The sequence below is a fragment of the Leptinotarsa decemlineata genome, unplaced genomic scaffold (genome assembly GCF_025532065.1).
Source record: "Leptinotarsa decemlineata unplaced genomic scaffold, Ldec_3_MD MMD2_tig00001019_RagTag_RagTag, whole genome shotgun sequence".
NCBI classification, from domain to species: domain Eukaryota; kingdom Metazoa; phylum Arthropoda; class Insecta; order Coleoptera; family Chrysomelidae; genus Leptinotarsa; species Leptinotarsa decemlineata.
In genome coordinates, this window is record NW_027412557.1 from 1293645 (window position 1) to 1310982 (window position 17338).

General features: G+C 34.5%; 1 protein-coding gene and 1 long non-coding RNA gene across 2 annotated transcripts; both read right to left on the minus strand.

Annotated features, from left to right (window-relative positions):
• Nucleotides 1–1322: 1322 nt before the first annotated feature.
• Nucleotides 1323–2981, minus strand: LOC141482277 (uncharacterized). The gene is made up of 3 exons (XR_012465431.1): nucleotides 2167–2981; nucleotides 2009–2101; nucleotides 1323–1707 (listed from the first exon to the last, which is right to left on the minus strand). It is a non-coding gene; the product is annotated as an uncharacterized lncRNA (long non-coding RNA).
• A 165-nt stretch (nucleotides 2982–3146) lies between these two features.
• Nucleotides 3147–16264, minus strand: LOC111506636 (uncharacterized). Its single transcript, XM_023161760.2, has 2 exons — nucleotides 12877–16264; nucleotides 3147–3858 (listed from the first exon to the last, which is right to left on the minus strand). The coding sequence occupies exons 1-2, from the start codon at nucleotides 13155–13157 to the stop codon at nucleotides 3795–3797; spliced, it is 345 nt and encodes a 114-aa protein (XP_023017528.2). The 5' UTR covers nucleotides 13158–16264; the 3' UTR covers nucleotides 3147–3794.
• Nucleotides 16265–17338: the final 1074 nt, after the last annotated feature.

Below are 17338 nucleotides of genomic sequence, written 5' to 3' on the forward strand. Positions count from 1 at the left end.
CGACACTTGAAACACTTATGAACTTAGAGATATCAGCAGTAAGATTGTAAATCTGTAATTCTCAGAAAAACAACTTCTAGTGATCTATCAATCCCAGATTCGACCCATTGAGAAATGCTCACGCATGTATGCACATGAAAGATATTTTTGTAGGGAGATTTATGATTCTTTGAATTTTCTGAACTTTTAGTCTTTCATGTTATGAAAAAATTGTTAAATATAGATTATTAGAGAATTTGACGAAGTGCACTGATAGGCAAACAGAAAAATTCGCCCCAAAAATTTACTGCGTACTTTGAACTCACGAAGACAAAATTCGATTATTGAATATAACTGGGCAATACTTGATGAAAATCCACATTAGAACGCATTAATACAGTTTAATACTTTATAGTGAGAATCATACAATAAACTGTATGATTGTATGAATTCTAAAACTCGATTATTCAGTAGTTTGCATTTATATTTCTTGAAGGTTGTCTTTTTTTGGAAGCAATCGCTTTCTCTCTAAAACCGCCTCCAGTAAAATCTTCAGAAGTTTCCAAGTCTTCTCTATAAAACATGAGAAAGGAAATTATCGGTTATATTTAACAACAGAAACAATACATGGAACACTATCCTAGCATATAGATCATGACTGAATTTCTATCTTCAAGTCTAGTTCGATATCGCCCAGCAATAATCGTCGTTAAAATTCCCCTTTCGGGTAAAGTCTCACTCGTGGAGGTAAGAGTCTTCCTAAATGACACTTCATTCACATAACTTTCGAAATACCTGGTGCCTTGTCGCCATACCCACATAGCAATAGATATTCCAGGTATATTTCATGAATATACATTTAAGGATATTGTATTATGCTATGAATATGCCATGGATATATATATCTTCTGGAGAATATTCCCTGGAAGTGCTCCTGGCGAACCTTTGATATATTTTAAGAATATTCCTTGGGAATATTCTTGGAATATCTTATAATATTCTTAGAATATCTAAGGTATATTCTATTAAGAATATTCCAGGAATAGAACCCGAGAAATATTCATAAAATATTCAGGATATTCTTAGTTTATTGTAGGAATATACAATAGAGAAACACCATAGAATATTCTTTAAATATATTTTATGAATATTCTAGGAATATTTGGAATATTCCAAGAATGTGACGAGTAACCGCTATTAGGCATTTATATATTGCATTTTGATACAAGATTCACACAAGTAATAAAACACATAATATTCATAAACAAATATATTTTAAAAACAATATACACTGAAATATTTGACGTTTCAACCAATATCAAGAATAAAAAATCCAATTCAAAATATTTATTCACTGAATAAAATATTCCTGAATACTGTCATATTACAAATATTAGAAATGTATTCAAATTAGGATGTTCCTACTCTCAAACAAATGTATACTAAAAAATATGCTAAAATAACAACTCTGTGAATTCATCAGCACTAATTAAAAAATAATAAATATATCATTTCATTGAAAAAGAAAAAGTGTATTACATCAAGAAATAGGTTAGGTTAGGTTTCTCACTTAGAAAAATAAACCCACAAATGAAGTATTTAAAATGAGTGGTATGATGGGTTCTTCAATGAATTTCACTTACTTAAAGTTATTCAAACTTTGCTCACCAGAAAAGTTTTCCTTATATTCGTCCAACAATGCATCAGCCAGTGTTTCAATAGTAATACCTGGAACAAAATGTACATTAACGTTCATTATCACTATTTGAAAGTGGCACAATAAAACTGGAATAAAAATCAAATAGATATTTTTCGCATAGGTTACTCATGAACATTTACAACATTTTATGACTTGGAGAACAACATGCATTGTCTTGTAAAAAAGTAATCATTACGTTTTCAGTTCCTTGGCGCACCTGCCTGTACCAGGTACCACTCTGTTTCCTTTTGGTCAAATTGATAGTATCTTGAAAACGAGTGATAAAAATTATGAAAACAAATGATACAAAAGAATGTGTCATTCACTTACTTTTCTCTATTGAAGATACACAACTGAAATCACTCTATTTCAAACATGTACTTAGTCAAACCAACAAATCCCACACACCAACTCTCCTCGAACCTAAAATGAGGTATAGTAGATTAATCACCATGACTTTACTATCGATACTATTGCATTTTACTTACTTTTCTTGAAGACTGAATAGATGCAACTCTCCTGTTTGAAGATCCAAAATCAAACTATTCGCTGTACTGCAAATTGGACAACCCTAAATTATAAATGGTACACTGAACGTAATAGAATTATACTTTGATAATAACACCAACACACCATGCATTACACACGCGAACCTGCCACGTCAACCGCCATGTTGAATCAAATGTCGAATTTAACGCAAACGCAAATGTACCATGCATTAAGGGACAGGCGCTTTCACAGAGCTTATTCGACTGTCGCGCGCTACACTTCAATTGACCAATGAGAAACGTTTACTCCAATTATTCACTTCCCCATTTCTCTGTTTCCAGGATTTTTCGCTTTGTAATTAAATAATTTCAAATACAAAAAGACAAATAGGATGAGAATTAACCAATTTATTGATGCAATTGGTTCATTTATTGGCCCATTCAAATTTTTTTGTCGTTTCCAACAGTTGCTGTTGGAGCAATTCATCCAGAATCTTTGCGTTGAGTTCAAAAACTGGTTAACACTATCAGAGTTATATACATTAGGTTATGCATTCGATTAAGATCTTCAAATATTTTTGTTTTTAATAATATTGAATTATTTGAATACGTTATTATAAGATAATTCAAAATTCCATTGTATAGAATATTCCAAAATATACCGTGGGGATATATTCTAAGAATATACCATATGGTATATTCGAGCGACAATATTCTTAGAATATTCAAGGGAGAATAATCCATTTATAGACATTCTATGCACATTCTTTCGGGAATAATCCTGCCATATTCATTCAAGCATATTCTATGAATATTCTAAAGCCATGTATATATTCCAAGAATATTCTATGAATATTTGGAATATATACATTCGTTTTATGATATACAGGGAATTATCCATGAATATCTAGTGCTGTGTAGGTAGAAAGCTTTTCCACAATGATACGGGTTTTTTCCATGATGACTTTGCCCCGGCTACTGCTTGGACCTTTTACGTACCATGGTAGGCAAAAAAAAATGATCCTGAGTCTACACAAGAGGTAAACTTCAACAAAATGAACCCAACTGTCCTCATTGCAATATTGTCTCAAGAGCAAAAGTTCTTCAGTTCTTTTGATCCTGTTAACAGTCGGTAAACGACTTATCGCCTCCTCAATAGCAGTATATCTCATGAATACATCTTGCACCAACTTTCTGAACAGCCTGAGCTGAATTTGCATCGGGAGTGGAAAGAAGCTGCCCCTGAGCCGGTCAGTTATACGTGGAAAAGTTCTGCATTGCTGAATCTAATGTGTCCACAGGTATAGTCGACTTGCAGATGCCATACTATACTAAGGTTACTGTGTCCATTAACGTAGGAATCCTCAATATCGATCAATCAACTGAAATTTTGTCAGTGTGTCATTGGGTCTGCCGTAAAGCATATTCCATAATATGACTCACAGGTACTATTCCAGAGTTCTATTATCTAGCCTAGGTGACTACCGGTTACCTACTTTCCAAGCCATATATTTGTGCTGTTTACTCACCCCACAAAGGTAATTTTCAATGGAGTCCCCACTAGAATAAAGAAAGTGTACCATCATATTTCAGCCTTGGGGTGGATTACTCTTGCAAAGGCGCACAATCTATTCTTTTTTCGCTGCGTACAGTTCTTCACCATTTGACAGGTTCTCACTCTTCTCAGTTGACCTGAAAGTATAATCACCAGATATAGTAATCGACTTTGTCAAAAGTCTCGAATAGAGAATACACCGAAGTGTTTCTAAGCAAGTAATTTATTATCCAAATGAATATTCTTGCAGTTGTACTCATAGTTGACCTAGCGAATTGGAGCATATTTCAATTTTCTTCCATACAAAATTCAATTGTATTTCAACTATTTTTGACTGATCTGATATCTGTTAGAGTTATAATAGACGAGATGATTCTTCCCCGATTGTGGCTTTGTTTACGATATGAGACAATCACTAGTTCACTGTAGTTGATACAGTTTCTCTTTCAAATGCGTTGAAGCATCCATAAAATCAGTTGAATACCAGTTAGCAGTGCTGTCATGTTTAGATCTGTCATGCACTGACGAGAGATAATACTCCGAAATCAATCTGAAGGTGATTACTATATTGATTCGAGCGAGATCCTGCTGTTTGATGAACAATAACCATCTGCAACTTGGACAAGTGTCTGTTGAAACATTATACAATGTCAGGGAAATATTTGCATTTGCCAAATTCCACCAAGTGAAAACATTGGGAGAGGAGAATATTTCGAATTTCATCGTTGAAGAACGAAATGACACAGTTATACTGATTTGATTTCTGCATTGAATAGTTAATAATCATTCATATGACTAGCTAGAGGAGTAATAGTTTGTTGATGGATAGCTACACTCTGTCTATCTAAGCTATGGAGTGCTCAAAAACATTATCATGCATAGTGCACTTGATATCCCGGACAAGGCCTCTTTGTACGACCCAAGTTTCATATTTTTTTTTGATAATATACTTCTCGGTATAGGAACATTTTTAGGAACACAAATTAGAAGTTTCTTCAGCTGAATCAGTACTTAGCATTTAAAAAATTTTAAACTTTAAAATACCGTATATGTTAAATCGAAACTGACCGCTCTGACACTGTAACAAAGAATTCCGCTAGCCAATTGCAGTTAAATATGAATAGCTAGCATAAGGAGGCTTCTTTATTTTAACCCAATAGATGGAAATGTGCGTGGTGATCATGGTTCGGTAACACATCTAACTTTTTTAGGGTTGTTTTTTTTGTTGTTGGATGGATATAGGTTAGGTAACAAAATACTGTTTTCAGAAATCTTAAAATCGTATATACTTTGAAAAATTTATCAGTAACTCTGAACCTGTTAAGGAAAGCAACTAGTGTCAATAGTGAGAAATCTTGTCAAATATTTATCACATACACCAATCGCGGTATAATCCATTTCATTATATCTGCTCTTTGCAAACTTCGACAGCAAATACATTAACAATAGAAAGATAACCAGCTGGTATTTTCATGTTTACTGGAGGACGTTGCCGAAATTGCTTTCGATTGTCTGCATTGGGGGTGCTGGTTAAACGAGGGTAGCGATAAAGCATTTCTGCAACCCTAGACGTAACGCAAATTTCAGACCATAATTCATCATTTTCATGTTGGGTAAGATTTGACGTGGGTGAAGCGGATGTTGGTGTTCCATATGAATATTTATGATAATAATTTGATGCTAAAAATGAAAGTAGAACTAATGAAACGCTGTTAAAACTACTTCAGAATAACTCTGTATAGTCACAAGAGATATGAGAAATAAGCAAAATATGTACAGAGCACTTCAATATTGAAAACCTATGGGGAAGAATGTAAATTGAGTTTGTGCAGATGCCTCTCTCATCAATAAATTGGAAAATTGATTTCATGAACAAATAAAGAAATCAGATATTATTCATCAGAAACTTCTGAATGGAAATGTAGTGAAGTAAGTGAACAAATTCTACTCACATGTATCTCCAAAGTGGCTCTTTAGAAACTATTTTGCTTTCCTTCTGAGCTTGGTTTTGGACAGTAAATTGAACTGAAGAGTTAGTTCGTATGAAACAACTAGAATCAGTTCAAAACTTTAAGTTCGAGGTGAAGCAGAATAATTCGAAAAAATAAATGAAATATTTTTCCCAATTATATGTAGGTTCTTTTGAATGCACACGTCAGTTGTCATATCTGAAGTAACTTTCAAGAAATTATGGCATGAGTATTTTGAAATTTCGGAGATTTTCACAGTGTAGTTATTATATAAAATAGTACAATTTAATGAGTGCTATTTATTTTTTTCAAATCTTTCTATTCTATCCAATTTGCAGATCATTCATTTTATATTGAACGAAAGTAATTTTTTGTGAAGGAAATCAGAATTTTTGTCAACCTTCTTTGGGTATTTCCACCTTCTAGTATTTGGAAAAATACAAAAATTGTAACGGAGAACTTTATTTGTGAAGGAAGGGTAAAGGTTTAAATTTACCCAGATAAGTTACTGCGTAAATTCAAATTATTTTTCACAAATAAAGGGGCTTATCGTATTCAATTATTTTGCCAATCATAAAAAAGTGCTAAGAAATTATACAGATATGTAAGTTAAGGTTTCGGAGGCTGAAATCTTCCTCCGTCTTCAGAATTGAAAAAATCTAAATCTATAAGCAATTTTTTTTCTAAGTCTATAAGCAATTTTTTTCAGCTCCTTTGGCAGATATCAAGGAAGTTAGGACTCTATCTTTATTTTTCTACAAGACGGAAGTAGGTTCCATTTCTAAGGAGCTGTTCGAAATACACTTCTCGCCAGATATGAGAAAATACGCTGATTCTTTGAGTCTACCTACGTCTCTTAAAGTGAAGTTCGTTGGCAATCAGTCTTATCTTATTCCATTCAAGTCAATGTTCACGGTCTGATTTCAAAATGTGTTCTGTTAATTTTGAATCTCTTAATTGTCAGCTGTATATTAGAACTTTCAAGGTTATGTACACATACTAATAGATACCTCCACTACACGTTAAACCATTATGTGAGTGTTAGAAAAGTATTCCAGAGCAAAAAATATTTATAATTCAGCTAAGATTTCAATAAAGAAGTATAATTGTTTCAAATGAGAACGCTTATCCAGATTCGTTCGTACATTAAAGTAAACAGTCTACAACCACCTACATCTTTCACAACTAACGTTAAACCTCATATTCCAGGACTTTCTGAAAAAATAAGACGAAACGGTAAGAGATATGATGTTAGAACTCATTACAAAACATCAAATACACTTATATCTCGACTTACACATACAAAACTCAACATCACAGCAGGAAAAACCAAAAATTGCATTTATGAATTACTTTGTTCTCGTGGTAAATGTTACATTGGTGAAACTTTGAGACCATTGAAAGCATGTGAGAATAAACATTGAGATTAGGTACATCAGAAATAGACAATTAACAGGATCATTCAAATGATTTATTTACTTGACTCGCAGAGGTTTCCGGATAAAAGATAATCGGTTCAAATTTGAATTGAAGGGGTTATATTTTTAGGAGTGATTAATTTTTTGGAAAAGAAAGTTTTTGGCTTTCTACTACTCCATCTGATACAAAAAAAGGGATGAGAGAATCTTCCAAAGAAAGGAAGGAAGTAATCAATTTGAAACTCTATACATGAATGTGTAGATCATGCAAAGAAGTAACTTTCACATACAAACTGAAAGAAAGTCCTCCTGAAACAACTACTTTCATATAAACATTGAATTACACGAAAGAAAAATAATTCTTTCGAAACAAATACTTCTATATGAACACTGAATTATACAGAAGATACTTTTCTCTACTCAGTTTGTATTTCAAACATTTGGTGTGGAATAAGAATCAGATATCATTCACATGAGTTCTACTTTGAATGAATGGTAATGAATTGTACTCACATAGAACACTGTCACCCTAACACTTGCCCTAAGGCTCTTCAGTACCAAATTGGATAACATTATAGAAAATACACACACTTCATTCATGAATTACGATTTTGAATGTCACGGAATAAGCTTGATCTGCTTATGTCATCGATGACATCGTAATGACATTCATTCACCTATTTGATTTAATCCCAGCCAAGAGGAATCTTATTTGAATTGAAGCGGTTATATTTTTAGGAGTGATTAATTTTTTGGAAAAGAAAGTTTTTGGCTTTCTACTACTCCATCTGATACAAAAAAAGGGATGAGAGAATCTTCCAAAGAAAGGAAGGAAATAATCAAATTTGAAACTCTATACATGAATGTGTAGATCATGCAAATAAGTAACTTTCACATACAAACTGAAAGAAAGTCCTCCTGAAACAGCTACTTTCATATAAACATTGAATTACACGAAAGAAAAATAATTCGTTCGAAACAAATACTTCTATATGAACACTGAATTATACAGAAGATACTTTTCTCTACTCAGTTTGTATTTCAAACATTTGTCGTGGAATAAGAATCAGATATCATTCACATGAGTTCTATGAGTTCTATAATTCACATGAGTTCTATCAATAACGATGGTCCACCATCGTTATTGATAATATTATTTTGTTTACTTATTTCTACACCCTCATAGGCATCTAGTTGCCAGTTGTTGTTAACTTGTCTGACAAAACTTAATGAACTAAAGTCTATGGAATGGTTTTTGTTGCAAAATATAATGGGTGACTGCTGATGTTTCTCATCTTCAACATTTTAGGTGTGCTAACTGTTCCTTATATCTTATTTTAATATATCTTTCAGTATATCCATAATATTTTGCATCACAGTCCCTACATTTAATTTCATAAATTCCAGTCTTTTCCGAATTCTCAACTTTGTCTTTTAGATTTCCTAAAATACTCTGTAGTGTATGACTTGTGTCTAAATTCCACATTCATACCTAGTTCCTTGAAAATTTTTCCACAGTTCTTCGTATACTAAGATATATTTGTCTTGGTGTTCCTAAAGTCCAGATTTCGTTCATTCGTAACCTAAACTTTTTCTTCCTTATAGTATCATCTACAATACCCCTCGAGAAACCGCTGTATTGTCCGTTTTTCTTTTGTGAACCTCTCATGTGTGAGAGGAAAAGTCAATAGACGATGCACTGGGCTGAATGAAATGAAATATAAGGAACACTTGGCACACCGAAAATATGGAAGACCAGAAAAATCAGCAGTCGCCCATCATATTCTGCAACAAAACAATTTCATAGACATTAGTTTATTAAGATTGGCCAGACAAGGTAACACCAACAGGCATCTGTATGCCTGTTGTTGCTAATATAATATATAGCTTGTTAAAATATTATTTTCATTATCAGATCAACTTGATGATTACATAAGGCCACATTGTAAAATTAAGACTTTTAGATAAGACAACATTTTGAAATTATTTTGAGACTCGGGTACCTAGCAGAGGTATCCGTGGTATAAATAAGGATAACATCATATGTAGATTTAGTTTAATCTTCCCCTTAGAGATGATCACTTGGTGATCGAAACACGTATGGGGGTGTTGGAAATAAGTATTTGGTGTTGGGATAAAACTCCAGTAATATTCACAACTTATGGTTTCATTGAAAAGTAATAACTTTTATCTACTGTAAGTTCTACGTCTGCATTGACATTTTACTCTAACTTGAATAATGGACGGGCTGACGTGTCGATAAAGACAAACACTCATAGGTGAAATAATTTCAGTGATGAATCAAATCCATACAAGGTATTGCCTGGTGGATCACTATTATAGGTAATTGATTGAATGTATTACACTGGCAAAACTGAAATCAGGTCATGACCAAATATTGAATACTGAAACTATTGTATAGAAACATGGTCTTTGATGGCCGAAATCATGATTGAAATAACCAAAATCTGGGCTGATAGGCTATGGTTGAATGAAACCTGAAGTACCAAATATTTCGTCCGCTACTGCGATAGACATCATAAATGGTATGTGTGTTTACTTCAAGGATGAAAATTATATTTCGAAGTCAATGCAAATACCACTGATGATATATATTTCAACAGCAGACGAAACGTTTGGTATTTCAGGTTTAATTGGTTCACGGCGTACCAAACCGAATTTTGTTCTTTCTGATCAATACTGAAATTATAGTCCATACCTAATTATAAAAATGTCCTAGAGTGCCAATAGACAGTTATTGCTGTTGTTGGATAAAAAGATGCCTACAAGTGAAAAATCTGCCAACAGGGAAGTTTCCTATTATATTTTCAATTATTTGTTGTAGGTGATTGTGTTCCAGCATTTGATTAAAACAATGATCAATGTTATAGTGCAATATGTGAACCATGATATGTGCTTGTTCATAAACGGCTCATTGATAAGTTTATCCAATTCTTCGGAATATTGGTTTAACTTATGTCGGGCGATGTTCAGCTCGTCAACGTTGATTTTGTTGAGTTTCAGCGGTTTCAGTTCTGGGAGATGTCGTTTTTCAGGAAGATGATCGCAACAGCTGTATGGTATTCGAACGGCATGGTTTTTGTATATGACGTTCTTATATCTATCGACGAAGTATTTGGAGTGAATTCTAGTGCTTCCAACAAATGAGCTGCATCCGGGTTGGATGCAACAGGGAATTGGTTTTGATCACACGTGTAACTGGTTCCATATTTTCGCAGTTAATGGTGATTGGTAGGACTTCAGATATTGTTATGAGCCACAAATTTAGACTCAGTTCCTGGACATTGTATTCCGTAGCGTAGATCAGTGAAGACTAGCAAGTTTTCAGGAGGACGGCTGTCTTCTTAATAGTTGGGCTTCGCATTTAGCTTCCCTATCAATCGGGTAGATTGATTCTTACGCCATGATTCAGAGTTTTACAGTTTTCTGAATTTTGAAGTGAAATGTACAACAAGGATTCATCATCTCTCGCAATATATTTTTGAACAGTTAATAATATGCGATGAAGTCCCGTTCGGTTACCTGGAATTGGTATTGGTAAAAGTCGATACAGAGTGTATGTTTCTGGTTCGACCAGTGGAATTTTTAATATGAAAACAATTATTTTGTCCACTTGATATGCTTCAAGTTCGATGATTTCGATATATTGAGCAACAATGTGAGAGCATTGTGGGTAAAGGTAGATTGTTTTTATGGAGTGATTGAGAAATTTCCTGAAGTGAGTTCATTAGGTCATTAGGAGTGATAATTGAACTGTGAAGTATTTTCAATCTAGCGAATGTTATTGGATTCAATATGTTATCAAAAGTTGATTCAAAGAAAAGATAGCTTTCCATTAATGTTTCACATATTTCCAATGTTTTCAATTATGCAATTTGCTTGATATCTCGATTGAAGGTTTCTTCATCGATTTGAAATTTTTGAATAGTTATGTTGAAATTTCTAATTACTGATGTGGTCACCGATATTTGATTTTTCAAAAGGTTTTCTAGATGGTGTTGTCTTGGGTGAGTTTATTAATACAGTTGGTGTAATATTCGCCGTCTGACGAGTCTAAATTACCAGTAATGGCTTTCCAGAAGGTACCTATTCCATTAATTAGTCCTCGTTTGGATCTTTTATAATAATTTTGAGTGTCTGCAAATATTTCTTGAAATTTCAAGTCAAGTAAGTCAGACATTTGGGTCAATAAACTAATGTGTATTTTCACTTCGGTTTTGAAGGATAACATTTTAGGGTTTGATTGGTCAAAAGTATATAGCATGTTTTCCAAAATTTCAATGTTGTTATTTAAGGCAAATTCTATGGAGTCCAAGTCTCTGTAGACGAGAATAGTCCATTTATCATTGGAAATTTTCAAAGTGCTTTCTTCGTGAAGAAAAATTTCTATTGTGTTATTAATGGGTTGAACGGAGTATTGGGAATGTGTTGTGTGTGTTGCTGAAATCAGCAGGGAATCTTGAAAATGAAATCAATTTTCAGTACAAGGTCGTAGTCTGTCAAAATTTACTTTTGTTTTTTGTCTTGTCTTCCAATTAACTAGCGTTGCTGAGTTTTGGTAGATTTCTATAATTTCAAATTGGCCATTAAATTTGTTTTCTAGTTCATTTTTAATTTGGGATTCTTTAACATAAACATTGTCTCCTACCTTAGACTCAGGTATATTTTGTGCAACGGTTCTATCGAATCGAATTATGGATTTTTCTTCTTGGTCCTGTGTCCTTTGACGAGCAATTTAATAATAATAAGAAATTTTATTATTTGTATGTACTTGGTATGAGTTCCTTTTGGTTGTAAAGAGTTTCGGGTGATCTACTAGAGGTGTGTCCAAATAGTAGTTCGTAAAGGGTGAATCCGTGTGTTTTGTTTTTGGTGTTATTGTAACAAATTATTGCATATGGTATAATGACTAATTGGTGTTCATCAGGATTTTCGATTTAATTTGTTCTTATCATTTCTAGAAGGGTCGCGTGAAAACGTTCTAAGGAACCGTTTGATTTCGGATGGTCCACACTAGAAAATGATTGTTTAATGTCATAAAGTGTACAAAGGTCTTTCAGTAGGGCGTTGTTGAATTCTCGACCGAAGTCACAATGAATTCTGAGTGGGGTTCCGTAGTGCTGAAAGTATAGCAGCAGAGTGTTTACTACTGATTTTGCTGATTTATTTTCAATTTTGTAAGCCTGGGTAAATTTGGTGAGTTCGTCTCGAATTGTAAGTATATAGTTTTTTGTGGGAATTTTAAGAATGTCTACATTTACTCTTTCAAATGGTGTTTTCGGAGTTTCTGTAATGACCAAAGGGCTTTCAAGGTTTTGCCTGCAAATTTTTGCTTTTTTGCACGCTTTTTGCGTGCAAAATATTTCTTTGATCGCGAGTTCACATTTGGTACGCACAATCACAAGCATTTATCAAGGTTGTTTGGTCTCCTTCAAACTCAGGGACGATTGAAAATATCTCTGACAATTTATATGGTTCAATTCCAGAGATAGGTCCAGGGATTGGTTCAGGGGCATTTTCGTTATCAGGCATATCGCTCAATTAATCGGTTCACTGGATTATAATAAATCAATAATAGCAATACTCAATACCTTTTTGATAATAGAACAGTACAATTATTTTGATGATAATTGATCTGTGCAATTATCAACAATTGTTTCGACAGTGAGCCAATAATCAATCTGTATGATTATTGCAATGAAATAAAATTCAATACAATAAACGAAATGAATCTTTGTTAACTTACAGTATTTGTTTCATGGGTGATTCGTCTTGTTCTCGAAGTTTTCCACCAGGGGCTTCACTAGGTGTTCCTTCCGTGGTTTTCTTCAAGTGATGACTCATCGGGTTCTCTTGGTTTTGCTTTTCCTCGAAGGGCTCGGTTCTTTGTTCCTTGAAGGGCTCAGTTCTTCGTTTCCTTGAAGGACTCGGTTCTTTGTTTCCTTGAAAGACTCGGTTCTTTGTTTCCTTGAAGGATTGGAATCTACCGCTGCCAGTTGGAATCCTACCGACTGCGCCATATGTCATATCTTGTTTTTCACAATTCACTTTTTAAAAATTGACTTATTCCTCTATAAACACTTCAATACAATATTTGAATATAATATGAACCATTAACAATTATAATTGGAACATTAACAATTGAAAGTAAGTAACTGATGATGAACTATATTGGAGAATGATCAAATCGTTAATGAACATCTTTCTGACCTCGCATGGTCTATTTATATGTTTGGTATGAAAAACAATATTTGAACAGTGTCAGCAATTGCTTTGTCTGGAACACAAGTGTTCATCTTGCTGATACTGCACAATTAGCACTTTTCGCAGTAAGCTGTTATCGCTTGTAATTTAATACGTGTGAGACGTTAATTTGCATATAACATGTATAGAGAGATATTTTTTTACTGAAAAGAAAACTGACGTAACTGGGCACTTTTGTCTCTGAGAGACAACCTCCGGTTATTCCTAAATAAGTATTCTGTATATTTCTTCGATTTATCTATATCTCTGACAGGAGTGGTAACTGTTGTTTCCACCATTGATATCATCATAATTATTTTCACTTCGTTGTGTTTATGTCCCCTATCCTAATGAGATCCAACAGCTGACAAACCATATCTTCGAAATTGAAGCGAATAGTCATCTCATCTATTGAATGGTACAAATCCGCATGTGCACACAAATATCGACATCTGTGCCATGACACAAACCGAGGCTATCGATAATGTATTATTTCATAGGTCACATCGTCCCTCAACGAATTGCAGATGCCGATGAGCAGTCTAGTGTGGACGGACTGTTCGATCCGATCGTTGTCATCCACAGCAGATGAAATTTAACCATATATTCTCGGTCCACATGTTGGTTGAGCAATTAGCTAATTATCGAATAATTCGTTTTTGAATACATTCAGTTGGTCCTGCTCCTGCATCGTATGTAATCCTCCGCATGGCCTGGGAAAGCTTTCATTTTACTGACAAAATGGAAAACCAGTGAACGATATTGCTGAAAATTCTGCAGTGTTTTGAAAATATGGTCAGCACGAACGAATAAAACTACTTTGAAATTAATTAAATGAAACAACCAATAAATAATATCACCAATATTTTCAATGAATTCTACGCCTAATTGAAATTTGATAAAATAACTTCCCATCTGTTGAGTTTCATGGTCAACCTCGACCAGATATTTTTCTCTAGAGAAAATATCTAGTTGAAGTTGGGATGATTGAACAATGTTTGATGGCTGACGTACTGTGAATAACTATGAGGCACCCTGGGTGGGTCGGGGAGTTATTAATATTACCTACCCAGAACACGAGGCTGACGACCAAGCAGTCGATGCCGTTGACTCCCAAAAGAAGAAAAAGTTCCGTGTTGAACTACTGAAAAGTAGAAAGTAATTCACTAATTGTATATATTATGAAACAAAGTCTTCTACCGCAAAAAGATGATAGAACTGGCGGATACTTGATGAAAATCGATTCTAACATATTCAAAAACATACTTTAATGTGGGATTGAAGTTCCACAAAACCGCGACACGTATTTCGCTATACAAAAATATCTTCGGGCTTCTCCTACCACGTCTACCTGTCTATTTATCTGCCTGTCTGTACAAATGCGATAAACCTCCAAAACTAGAGAACGGATCTTTATACGGCTTCCACCCATGGACGAGACGTTCCAGGAGGATGATTTGTGAGAATATTTCATTATTGTTTTGGGTAAATTTGTTGAAATATGACGATGTTTTCCGTGCGACGTTTTTAAAGAAACACCTCTGTGATTTTCTCTTGTTCCCCTTCTTGAATAATGATTCCATTATTGATATTTTAAATTCGGCAACCTGATAACGAAGCTAACAGAGTTCGAAAACATAGCACCCATGACACAATATTAGAGTCTTGAGAATTGATAATGACAACTTCTCTTCCGAAAACGCCATCTATGAAATCGACAGAAAACTCAAACTACGAATATCAAACACAAATAATGGCCAAAATCGCAGTTTACTGCAAACCCAAATTTTGATATCTACCGCGAAATGAGAAATTGAGTTGCCTGCTTGCTAAAAGCTACACAAAACGCAGAGAGAGGCGGAATGCGATTACTACACCAATGCTACTGACTAATATTGTGATTGTATACTGCTTTTTTTCCTTAAGCCTGCCACTATCGTCAAAGGTATATTACAGAGAGAAAGAATGTTTAATAAAATATATATGGCAAATTGACATTTTTGATTTGCCTTGATTTGGGATGAGCATCTGATCTGTTCAAATTATGTCTGTTTAAAATCTATTTTTCCGTTAGTCAGCTGTCGCCCCCATACGAACGACAACTCTCAGAAGTTGAGAAACTTGTTGCGAGCTAAGGACTAACGAGATCTTACTTTTTAACGTGTGATTCCTAACACACGATTTCTGATACTAAATCCAGCACAAAATCAATAGTGATTGCACTGGGTGGATGGGAGTTTTTTCATATTGTGTTTACTTATTTGTGAATGTGATGCTAGAGTTACCTATTATCTGAGAAAGAAAAGCGTTTGACTTTCTACTGCTCTATCTCAATATAAAAATGTGGGAAACTTACGAAGGAATGAAGAAAGCGATCCAGTTCAAAATGAATTATTTACAAAGATGTGTATATCATGCATAGAAGTTACACCAATATGTCTTGGCACAATCATGTCGCTGGATTTGCAAAGGCTGCTTCTCAAAAGCTTGGAACACTGTTCCGAACCAGAAAACTGTACACACCTCAGCAACTTCTCATGGTTCCTTAAGTTCAGATCAGACCTAAGCAAAGCTCAAAAACAGCTGTATTGGAGACACAAACATCACTTGCAGCCTTGATAGTCTGGAATATCGAAGGAAGGTTCTCCAACCTAATTTCCATTAGTCTCTCTTTCATGGGAGGTGTTCAAGTGACTTGGCACATTTGATTCCATCAAGAGCGGTACATATAAGAAATACGCGACGGACTGTGACTGCTCATCTTGTTGAGGTCAAATCAGTACACCTCGAACTTCACTGTTTAAGAACTCTATCATTTGGAGAAATGCGTATATATGGGATAAACTTCCTGAGAACGTTTTTCCAAATGAATTCAATCTCCAGCGATTTAAATCCAAGAAAATATGAACATTTTCGGAAGTTTTTTTCTGAATGTAACTTCTGTGCATGATGTGCATATCTTCGTAAAGAGGTAATTTTGAAATTAGTTGCTTTCCTTCTTCCTTCAGAAGTTTTCTGCATTTTTTTGTATAAAATGTTAAACTAAGGAATCTCTTCTAAAAATATACATCCATTCGTTCAGTCTTCAATGAATGATTTATATGAACTAATCTCATCCAAGCCGACTCTGACACGCAATATGTTTTGGGTTAAGGCTTGAATACTGAGCTCTCTATGATTAGAGATTCCTTTTCACTTTTTTTATGCATCTGTCCGCTTATTATGCCCAAATTTTCTGAACGCAGTGCAGTGATGAATCTCGAAACCGAACAGTGGATGAATCGCATCGCAATTATTTTTTGCAGCTCCAAAATTCCCGGCAATTTAAACATTCGATCCAACGAATGTCCGACCCTACGTCTAAATGAAGTAATTTCTACGCTGCACGTCGTCATTATGTTGCCTTCTTCACTTTTTCATGGCTCTGATTGTGATTTACGTTGTAAGGAAAACCCATCGTCGGACAGCAAGATAACAAGTAAAAATTACCTTCAGATTAGGCATCAGAGTATAGCAACCCTTTAAAATATTTCAAATACAGGGAGTCAACTGATCATGGAGAGTTACCAGGATGAACCAATTGTAATGGATGCATTGTAGTATTACAATTGACGAATGACCAAAAGACGCCAACATATTTGAAAAGAATACTCCATTATGAGATTTTCACTCCAGAATTTCTTTTAACTACTTGAGAGCCGTCTGAATTTTTTCTAAAAACACTGCAGACTCATGGGCTTACTCATATTGATTTTTCTTCCATCCTTTCGATATTTATTCCGACAATCTTGAGCCCTTTACCAGTTTGTACAGGTCCCTTGTTGTATTATTAGGGGAACCCAAGCGGGGATTTCGGGATTTACAAAAGCGCGGCAGGTTAATATACAGAAGGATACCTTGTACCCGGTTAAGTACCTCCACCAAATATGAGCCCCATATATAAGGCCGCCCGTGAACGATAAAGG

Bases quoted from the DNA above. Each gene is read 5' to 3' on its own strand.
- LOC111506636 (XM_023161760.2), bottom strand. From the start codon at position 13,157: ATGACATATGGCGCAGTCGGTAGGATTCCAACTGGCAGCGGTAGATTC. The intron at 3,859-12,876 runs GTAAGTTAACAA...TTATACTTTCAG, and splicing joins TCACCCATGAAACAAATACT to GTCAACTGAGAAGAGTGAGA.